Raw genomic sequence first — 10,517 nt, forward strand, 5'->3', positions numbered from 1 at the left:
CGTCCCCAAACCCCTATTTAAATCTCATTGGTCAGATTGTGTCTTATGATTTCCATAGCTGCAAATTTGGAACATGCAGATCAAGTTCTTTCTACTTTAACAAAATAGCCCCTTGTAACTTTTTTCCCTCCGGGACCGACAGATGCAAACTCTTCCAGAACTACCAAAAAGCTAAAGCTGCCTTACAAGCCCCCTGGCCCCAAAGAAGCATTCACTCAAAATGGTTCCTCAAATCTCCATATCCTGCCCTCCAGGTTAAAGCTTGACACAGTCCCCTACACGCAGACAGGTCTCATCTCAAATGGTCAAGGGAGTGAGGAGCAGCCTTGTAGCGCCGCGCCGCGCACCGCACCAGCACATCTCGGAAAACGCCTTCATGACCCGCGATAGGTGATCTGTTGCTCCAGGCCAGACCCGACTAGTGGCCGGCCCCCCAGCGGTAGGGGCGGGAGCAGAGTAGGGATTGCAGACAGGTGGGTGGGGGCGAAAGAGGGCGGCTGCGCATGCCCACTCCCCCCCCCGCCCCACCCCCCGAGCTGGCTGGAGGTGGGGAGCAGAGAAGCCCCTTGTTGGTGTGGTCGTCAGAGCTGAGCGACGCCTGCCTACCTGCGCACCGCTGCTCTTGTGACACAGGTGAGTGGGGCGTCTGTTTCTTGGCCTCATTCAGGGCCGTGGGGTTGGAGTGTCTTTCTGTGCTGGTCTGAAGGAGTCCTTCCCCGACCGCCCTAACTTCTAGGGTAAGCGAGCCCCTCACTCATTCTCACTTCGTCCCTCCGGGGGAGCCTGTGGTGCTGCTTGGTCCCCTGCTTCTCAGGACGCACCTAGGCGCCCGACGTGGAAGTGTGCCCTGGAAGTTTGAGGCTCACTCTTCTCCTACCCTCAAACTTTCCTCTCAGAAAAGTGGGTAGTAAGCAAGCGAGTTGCCTAGGGTAACTTGAAAAGCCATTTTGGGGCACCCACACACTCTTCCGGCTCTCCCCGTCCGAGATTTGACTAAGGCAAGGCCAGACTGCTCCCGACGAACTCAAAGCTCGCGCCCAAAGGAGGCGCCCCAGTCCCTGGGGACTAGCCGAACACTCAACTGCCAAGGGGCCCTCGGCGTTCCTTGGGCCGAACGCTGAGACTTTCCATAGCATCTCCGTTGGGAGAGCAAAGGCCCCGCCAGTAGCCTAGGACTAGCTCTAACACTTCCAGAGCACTCCATAACCTTGACCTCCCCAGCGTTTCACCCTTAAGTGTTCGTGGGCTCATGGACAGGGCGCCTCCTGCTAGTTCGCGGGAAAGAAGCATGCCCTTCTCCCTGCTGCGCTCCCGATTATTACTGTAATGGCCAGCACCTTAGCCGCGAGGGAAGGGAAGGGCCGCTCACACTTCCCTCCGCGTCTGTGCTGATGGCACCACACGTGCAAGTCATTCTTTTCTGCTCCCCCACCCGTAATCTCTCTTTTTGTGTGGGTCCTGAGGCTTGAACTTAGGGCCGGGGCGCTGTCCCTGCGTTTGGTTGTTTTTGTTTTGGGCTCAAGGCTAGCGCTCTACTTTTTGGGTGCTTAATTGGAGATCAGAGTCTCACAGACTTTCCCGCCTGAGCTGGCTTTAAATCGGGATCGTCGGATTTCAGCCTCCTGTGTATGTAGGAGTACACGCAAGAGGCAACGGTGCCCGGCCTGTAATCTCTTAAGAAAGCCGTTGGAGTCAAACCTTCAGAACATACCAGAATCCCACCTCTCCTTTCCACCCTACCTTGCTGCCGACCAACACTGACCTTTTCTCTTCTGAGGGGGCTGTGGTCACTGCTCATTGCCTTCATAGACTTCTCCCAATTTTTTCTACCCAAACAAAGGGAATCCCCCAAAGCGCTGTTTTGTTACCCTGTTTTCCCCCACCCCTTTTCTGGAAAAGTCCTTCCAGGGAACATTTTCTGAAATTCCCCCCCCCCAAAAAAAAAAAAAAACTGGGATCTTCCCCTCCCCCCACCCTGGCATCTGCATCTGAAGCTCAGTTGAACCTGTTGTGGATTTGCTCCCCCACCCCACTACTTCTGGCTTTCCATAGAAAGTTGTGGGGAAGACCATTATGATGCACTCTTGCAGAGGCACTCCCCAAACCGGATATGGAGGTGCATTGAGTGAGTTAAAGATGACTTACTATTAATAGCTAACACAGATTGAGCACCTGGTGTGTGCCTACCCTTACCTAATATACAAGATAATTTCCTTACTTACCATGTTTATTGTCTCCCAGCTAGACTCTAAAGCTCCCAAGGCTAGGAGTTGAGTTTGTTTTGAGTGACTTCACCTGCAGGAATTCTTGAATCAATGAAAACTAAATAAGAATAAAAATGCATAGCATTAACTGAGCCCCTGCTGCCTACAGACTACCAAGTACGGAAAAATATTTTCTCTTATTTGTGGCTCCACAAGTCAACAAACTCACCAATTATACAAAATAAGAATTATATTGCACTAAGTACAATGTAGAAAATGTCTGCAAAGCCCAGGGTTGGTTGGTTTGTACTTCTCTGTTCCTAGCACTTAGCTTGTCAATAGATAAGACTAAATTCTAATGGGAAGAAATTGGTTAACAGGAACTAGAGGTGTGGCTAGCGGTAGTAAAGCACCAGTTGAGCTGGAAAAGCTGAGCCAGAAAGGGAGGCCCTGAGTTCAAGCCTCAGTACCAGCACAATGAAAAGAAAGAAAAAAAAAGATAACGGACATGTTTTACTTAGTTTATTTTCTTTTTAGATAATAATGTCCTTATAGAGGGTCCTTAAACTGTGTCCTTGTGGGTAAAGCAGAATGTTTGTATGAATTTCTTTTTAAAAAATTGTCCTTATAAACATAAAGTCACTGGGCATGGGAAAGGTTCTGAGCAGTCAACTAACTATCTGACAGACACTACCTGGCTATGGTTCAAAGACGACCAAAACAAACAAAATTCTGCCCCACTCTGCAATGGGGAGGGACTGCTAATGAATGCGCTATTTTTTGCCAGGTGAGAGCTGTGCTCTAAAATTCCACCATGTTGATGGTCGCACAAATTCTATGAATATTCTGAAATTCATGGAATTATATGGTTTATCTGAGTGAACCTTAAGAGATGTAAATTACATCTCTGTAAAGCTGGAGATGAGGACTCTTCCTCAGGGCTGAGTTTGGAGGCCTGGGTTTGCTTCCCCCAACCTGGAGGAAAAACAAGAGTTGGGGGGGGGGATGGGGGAGAACAAAACCCCTGCCTTCAACAAGTTTATCTCTAGAAGGAAGAAAAGTAGGTGGAGTCACATAAATAACACGAGCATATTGTTAAGAGATCAGCACACAATAGGCACTTAACAAATGTTGATTCAGTGATACCCAGGGGTTCCCCCTGCCTCCACCCCTGCTCCTAGATGGTCTCCCCTCACTTAGCCCCTGTTTTTTTCTCACTTGCTGAGCCTGCTGTTTACATCTCTTCCTTTAGCTGCCTGCCTGCTTGGGACATGCCGCTGCCAGCTAAGCCTAGTGTCTTGGACCTGGGCTCTTGCACCCCAGTGGAGAGTCATGAGACTTGGGCACAGTCCAAAAATGCTGACAAACGACTGCCTGAATACAAGGCAGTGGTAGTGGGTGCAAGCGGTGTGGGCAAGAGTGCCCTGACCATCCAAATGATCCACAAGTGTTTCGTGAAAGACCATGATCCCACCATCCAGGATTCCTACTGGAAGGAAGTAGCCCAAGATGATGGAGGCTACATTCTAAATGTGATGGACACATCAGGGCAAGATATTCACAGGTCCTTGCGTGACCAGTGCCTGGCAGTTGGTGATGGGGTGCTGGTTGTCTTTGCTCTAGATGACCTCTCATCTCTTGACCAGCTGCAGCAGATGCGGGCCACTTGGGGCCCTCAGATCAACCAGCCACTTGTCTTGGTGGGCAACAAATGTGATCTGGTGTCTACCTCTGGAGATGCTCATGCTGCAGCTGCAGCCCTGGCAAAAAGCTGGGGGGCTCCCTTTGTGGAGACCTCAGCCAAGACTCAGAAAGGTGTGGAAGAAGCCTTTTCTCTGCTCATCCATGAGATCCAGAGAACCCAGGAGGCCAAGGCAAGAGCAGCTAAGAATGTCCGGCACCAAAAAGCAATGTGTAGCTGTGGCTGCACAGTGGCCTGAAGGTCTTCGTTAAGAAAAGACGTCTCTCTCCCCAGCCAAGTTGCAGATTCCCTTGACATGAGACTCCCACACACAGAACCAAAAATCTCATAGACACTGTTGGGGTAATAGGGGCTTATGGACATCTTCATTTGGTGAAGGGCTTTTGATACATGGGTGTGTCTAGTATTGATTGTATCACTTTAAGAGGTTCTGTGCAAAATTAAATGTCCTCAGGTTTTAAAGCTGCCTTCTTGTCATGTGTTTCATGGGTAGGAGTGAGATGAGTAGAGTTACATGATTTATGAGAAATCTTTCAAGAAATTTGGAGCCAATTACTAATGACAGGAATCCTAACTAACAAAGGAGGCTGAGATCTGAGGATCCCTTTCGAAGCCAGCCAGGGCAAGAAAGTCCTTATGTCTCATTTCCAATTAATCATGAAAAAGCTGAAAGGGGGAGGTGTGGCTCAGCCCAAGTGGTAGAACACCAGCCTTGAGAAAAAGCTAAGAAACAATACCTAGGTCTTGAGTTCAAACCCCAGTACCAGCACAAAAAGACAAATTTTCCAGCTTTGCTGGGGGTACAAAGGATGCAGAGACCAGACTTTAAAAATCTCATGCATGAGCTGGTCGTGGTGGTTTATGCCCGTAATCCTAGCTACTCAGGAGGCTGAGATCTGAGGATCGCAGTTCAAAGCCTGTCAGGGCAGGAAAGGTCATGAGACTTATATCTCCAATAAACCACTCAGAAAACTGGAAGTGGCACTGTGGCTCAAGTGGTAGAGCACTAGCCTTGAGCTGAAGAGCTGAGGGACAGTGCCCAGGCTGAGTTCAAGCCCCACGACTAACAAAAAAAAAATGTAGGATCATTAGGTGGGTGGGTTATGGAAGACTGATGATAGGGAGGTGTGAAGAGAATTATAGAGTAGGTGACATCTGGGCAAAAATCCCCCCATAACCAGGAGCTGAGTCCATAAGAGCTTGGCCCTCAGAAGGATGGGCTGACCATGATCTCGGATCCCCACACCCCAGTGAAGCCTAGCAGAGCAGTCCAGGATCAGGACGGGGACTACAGTTGTCACTGTCATTTCCTGAGTGGCTGCCTCTATAGTAGCTCACCTGTGGCTCAGTCCTGTAATCCTAGCTACTTAGGAGGCTGTGATCTGAGGATTATGGTTTGAAGCCATCTAGGGTAGGATGTGAAGCAAGCCAAGGCAAAAAAGTCCGTCTGGGGGCTGGGAAGGTGGCTCAGTGGTAGAGCACTTGCCTTGCATGCTCAAGGCCCTGGGTTTGATTCCTCAGCACCACATAAGAAAAAAGCCGGAAGTGGCGCTGTGGCTCAAGTGGTAGAGCGCTAGCCTTGAGCTGAAGAGCTGAGGGACAGCGCCCAGGCCCAGAGTTCAGGCCCCACGACCGGACCCAAAAAAAAAAAAAGTCCGTCAGACTCTCAATAAACTCAGAAGCCGGAAGTGGAGGTGTGGCTCAGCAAAAGAAGCCCAGGGACAGTGCACAGGCCCTGAGTTCAAGCCTCAGGACCGGCAAAAAAAAAAAAAATACCATTGCCACCCACTCAGCCCCTAGCCACCCTAGCCACTGCCACTGAGACAAATAGCTGCTTCAGATTGTTTATTGAGAGGCAGGGAGGGAATCTTGGGGTGGTGTATGTAAGCTGGTGGATGACGACGTGCAGCCGGGAACGCTTGAGGAGTGAGGAGGGCGGGGTTCCAGGGCGCCTCCCGCAGGTGGTGCTCAGGGCGGCAGGAGGCGTCGCGCAGGCGCCTGGGGCTGGGAGTTTTCCAGGCGTTTCACACGCAGCAGGGCGCCCAGTACGCCCTCAGGGGGCACCTCTGGACCAAGATCCTGTTCGGCCGCACGACGGAGGCGACGCGGGGCAGCAGCAGCCTCCGGCTCCCCGCTTCCAGTAAGGATCCTCCCCAACAAGTACCTGCGGGACAGAGAGGGGAAATATGACCCCGAATGGAGCGCAGGACCCCATAAACTCACTCTGGTCTCCTGACCCTTCTATTAATTAGATACTCAGACGTCCCCATCCCAGAAACTGATGTCCCCTGCGGGAAGCAGTGCAGCAGGGCTGGAAATCCACATCCTGAACTGCCCTCCAGCCCGGCAAATTTGCCTCCTCCGCCTGGATCGATCGATCCAAAGTCTCACTCCCTTTCTAGGGCCCAATCCCCGACCCGTGGTCCAGCACCTCAGTAGCTCCGGGTCCACGTCGGGTGTCTCGTCCCCGGCATCCTCGATATCTGGACCTGTGGGGCCATCGTCGTATACGGGGGGTCTGGGTCGCAGGGCAGCGGCGGGGGCAGGCGCGGGAACCAACTGGGCTGCTAGGGCGGCGGGGTCAAGGCGGGCGCGAAGCAGGGCACGCGCCAGTTGCGCGGCGGGAGCATCCGGATCGTCATCCAAGGCCAAGGGCGCATCGGGAGCGCGCGGGGAGCCCCAGACGCGCAACAGCTGCGCCAAGACGCGTGCCTGCTGATCCTCCGCCTCCTGCGCCTCGGCCCGCGCCCGCTCCTGTCTCTCAGCCTCCAGCAGATGCGCCAGCGCCCGCGCTAGCTCCTGCACCGCACCCGCTGCCTCTCCTCTGGGCACTGCCCGACGGAAGCGGCGGGGAGCGCCAGCCTCAGTCATTGGTGGTGACGCTGCGCCCAGGCTGCGGGGCTCCTGTGAGAAGATGGGAGAGGGGAGAAGGGAGAGGGTGCCAGTCAGTGGTGCAGGAACCTCCAAGTAGAGATGGGGGTGGGGTAGATCCATCACGTGCCCCACCTAAATACACTAATACCTCTAAGGTATTAAATATCTGTAGACACACTTAAGACCACCAAAGACCCTCACCCTGACCCATCCAGGCATGCATCCCCAGTGATATTGTAGGAACTCTCAGAAATTGTCCTGGTTCTACTGCCCAGTTTGATTCTAATAAAGCCTTAGGGCTTTATTTGCTCTCAAGGATACCTCTCTACCAGTTTTCAGCCACAGCTCCACTTTTTTGGTGGCTTTTTGGTGGTTAATTGGGGATAAGAGTCTCACGGGCTTTCCTGCAGGGCCACTTTTAACTCAGATCTCAGCTTCCTGAGTAGCTAGAATGCAGGCATGAGCCACAGGCAATTGGGTTGGAAGTTCCATTTGTTTTGGTCAGTGGGGGGGCAGGCCTTGAACTCTGGGCCTGGGCACTGTCCCTCAGCTCTTCAGCTCAAGGCTAGCGCTCTACCACTTGAGCCACAGCACCACTTCCAGCTTTTTCTGTTTATGTGGTGCTAAGGAATCGAACCCAGGGCCTCGTGCATGCTAGGCAAGCACTCTACCACTGAGCCACCTTCCCAGCCCCAGATTCCATTTCTTTGAAATGAAAATTCTCATATTTTGCCAGTGGGAATTAAATTAGCAAAATAATTTTGAACAGTAAGTTAGTAATGTCCCAAAAGAGCCATATATTCTATAACCCACTCCTGGGGATCATGAAAGATGACAACAGCACTTGTAATTGCCTAAAGGGGGGGGGGAAGAAATGAAAGAAAGGTCTGGAAATAACCCAATATCCACTGACGTATTGCAAATCCATATATAAACCATGACACAGAGTCATGAAATACTTACTCATAGGGCATAATACTATCCAGCCATAAAATTAATTACAGCCACACACTTAGATATACATGAATCTCACCATCAAACTGCACCAAAAATGGCAAATGTGGGCTAGGAGTGTACTCAGTGGTAGAGTGCTTGCCTCACAGGTGCTAAACTCTGAGTTTGAGCTGAAACAACCCCCAACCTCTCTCCCCCTCCCATTAGCAAGTTCCAGAATCTCACTGCAGACTGCCTGAGACAATGAGACACACACTTCCTAGTGATCCCTAGTGACTGCCAGATGGCAAATGCCCAGTTTGATTCTGTTTCTTTGATGTAAAAAGCAGGAGAAACTAAACAATAGGTGGTTTTGAGATAAGCTGCAAACAAAAATAAAGAATGGACAAAAATTACAGGGCAGTGATTATGAGGGAAGGATACCAAGAAAGGATATATGCTGGCTTCCATTATTACCTTTCTTCTAGTTATGTAAAAATATTATTTTATTGTTATTATTAAGGTATTGTACACAAGGGTTACCATTTCACAATTCAGGTAATGTGTGCACTTCTCTTTGACAACCTCACCCCTTTCTTTTCTTTCTTTCTCTCTCTCTCTCTCTCTCTCTCTCTCTCTCTCTCTCTCTCTCTTTCTTTCTTTTTTTCGTCAGTCATGGGGCTTGAACTCTTGCTTGGGCGCTGTCCATGTGTTCTTCAGCTCAAGGCGAGCACTCTACCGCTTGAGCCACAGCACCACTTCTGGTTTTCTAGGGGTTTTATTGGAGATAAGAGTCTCACAGAGTGTCCTGCCCGGGCTAGCTTTGAACCGTGATCCTCAGATCTCAGCCTCCTGAGTAGCTAGGATTATAGGCGTGAGCCACCAGCGCCCGGCTCCTTTCTTCATTTTAATTATTTTATTTTTTGATGTTGGAACTGGAGCTTGAACTCAGGGCCTGAGCACTGTCCCATAGCTTATTCACTCAAGGCTGATATTCTGCCACATGAACCACACCTCTACTTCTGGCTTTTCAGTCATTAATTGGAGATAAGAGTCTCTAGAACTTTCCTGCCTGGGCTGGCTTTGAACCAAGATCCTCAGATCCTGAATAGCTAGGATTACTGGGATGAGCCACTGGCTCATGGTTTATTTCTTAAACTGAATGATAGCTACTTAACAAGTTATTTTATCATATTTTACATTGTCCGTATAAATATATAATAGTGTTATATATAAAAATATTTTTTAAAAAAATCTTTGATTCAGTCCTGAAGAGCTAGAGGAAGAAGCTGCTCCAATTATCCTTGGTTGGTACCCATCAGCTTTGGCTGGGAATTTATTCATCAGCAATCTTTCTCTCTGTGTCTGTCTCTGTCTCTTCTCAGCCCATGCGATGTCATCTATGCAACCCAACACTACCACATCTCCATACAAAGAAACATACACATTCCCATCATTTTTATTTCAGAAGGAGTGGTCCTGTGGTCTCCTGTGATTGTAATGGTTATGCAGTTACACCCTCCAAGCCACCCATGTGCCAGGACACACACCACCCCAACAAACACAATGCAGATTGGAGACATCATGGCTCCTTTTCTCACAATGACACAGCTCCACAAAGAAGCAAAGAGAAGCAGCCTCATGAGTGCACCTACAAAATCCCTCCCACCCTGTCCAACCATCACCAACATGGAATGCATGCACATAGGGAGATGAAGGACTACTCCTTCCCAAGTGAAAATGAACTCACAGAGGCACACACAAGCACACAGGAAGACACGCCCATAAACCACGTCATCACACAAAGATTCACTAATACACACACAGTGTCACTGAGAAAGCAAGTAGGGTCATAAAAGTCATCCATAGAAGCATCATCAGCAATCACATGTCTTACACATCCAGACACACAATGTCACCTTTGTAGGAAGCTGAGCCATGTTCCTGCTAAAGGACACACACATAACACACAATACACCTACACCGCTGTCATCACATCACATGCACACAAGGATATGCGCACAGACTATCTGAATGCGTCTTAGTGCTGCAGACAGCGCTACAGGCCTGGAGCAAAGCAAAGCCAGGCCTGCCAATGCGCAGAGACTGGCAGGGCGTGGCTCCTGACCCAGCCCAGGCCAGCACCACTCGAACACACGGAAACCTAGTCTAGTCTCGGATGTGAGATGAGTCGGCCTGGATTGTGCAGGGACTTTTCAGCTGAAGCCCCGGTAGCCCTTGTCTGTCTCTCTGCGCATGCCTGGAGCGGACCCAGAGAGGATGCGACACCGATTCTCTCACCCGCCGCATCCTTCTCCCTGTTCCCTTCCCCACCCCCACCCGGCACCGGATTGGGGTCGCACCTTTACCGGCCTCGCGCCGAGCACAGGTGGAAGCCGAAGGAGGCCTAGCAGCAGCAGCACCAAAAGGCCGACGCCCCCGGCCCGCGGCCCGCGGAGCAGCGGCGACCCCGCCATGCTGCCCCAACGAGCCGGGCTCCGGACGGGCGGACTGGCTGACAAGTGCGCAGCGCTGGAGCTAGCGGGTACAGCTGTGGAGCTCTGCGGCTGCGCACGCCCAGAAGCCAGGTCCCCTCCTGTCCACCCCCTCCTGCCACTCTACGCAGGCGCAGCCTCCGGGATCTGGCAGCCCCTTCATCCCGCACATCACCATGGAGATGCCCAAGGGGCAAGGTGGAAAGCTGGTGCCTGCACTGGCGGTTGCCATGGTAGTAGTCGGAGGGCAGTTGCTAGGGCAGTGGACCTTGCTGTTGGCTTACCAGACAGTGAGAGAAAATTAACTCA

General features: G+C 51.0%; 2 protein-coding genes across 2 annotated transcripts; one reads left to right on the forward strand and one right to left on the reverse strand.

Moving 5' to 3' along the window:
- The first annotated feature begins 3,449 nt into the window (after nt 1–3,449).
- Nucleotides 3,450–4,321, forward strand: Eras (ES cell expressed Ras). The gene has a single exon (XM_042669284.1). It carries the CDS (start codon nt 3,476–3,478, stop codon nt 4,142–4,144), a length of 669 nt encoding a protein of 222 aa, XP_042525218.1. The 5' UTR covers nt 3,450–3,475; the 3' UTR covers nt 4,145–4,321.
- A 1,428-nt stretch (nt 4,322–5,749) lies between these two features.
- Pcsk1n (proprotein convertase subtilisin/kexin type 1 inhibitor) lies at nt 5,750–10,263 on the reverse strand. The gene is made up of 3 exons (XM_042669260.1): nt 10,077–10,263; nt 6,338–6,810; nt 5,750–6,070 (listed from the first exon to the last, which is right to left on the reverse strand). The coding sequence occupies exons 1-3, from the start codon at nt 10,188–10,190 to the stop codon at nt 5,875–5,877; spliced, it is 783 nt and encodes a 260-aa protein (XP_042525194.1). The 5' UTR covers nt 10,191–10,263; the 3' UTR covers nt 5,750–5,874.
- Between the last annotated feature and the right edge of the window lie 254 nt (nt 10,264–10,517).

Source organism: Dipodomys spectabilis, unplaced genomic scaffold (genome assembly GCF_019054845.1).
Source record: "Dipodomys spectabilis isolate Male_0828 unplaced genomic scaffold, ASM1905484v1 ptg000492l, whole genome shotgun sequence".
Classification (NCBI taxonomy): Eukaryota; Metazoa; Chordata; class Mammalia; order Rodentia; family Heteromyidae; genus Dipodomys; species Dipodomys spectabilis.

Bases quoted from the DNA above. Each gene is read 5' to 3' on its own strand.
- Eras (XM_042669284.1), top strand. From the start codon at position 3,476: ATGCCGCTGCCAGCTAAGCCTAGTGTCTTGGACCTGGGCTCTTGCACC.
- Pcsk1n (XM_042669260.1), bottom strand. From the start codon at position 10,190: ATGGCGGGGTCGCCGCTGCTCCGCGGGCCGCGGGCCGGGGGCGTCGGC. The intron at 6,811-10,076 runs GTGCGACCCCAA...ATCTTCTCACAG, and splicing joins TCGGCGCGAGGCCGGTAAAG to GAGCCCCGCAGCCTGGGCGC. The intron at 6,071-6,337 runs GTGCTGGACCAC...TCTGTCCCGCAG, and splicing joins GTGGACCCGGAGCTACTGAG to GTACTTGTTGGGGAGGATCC.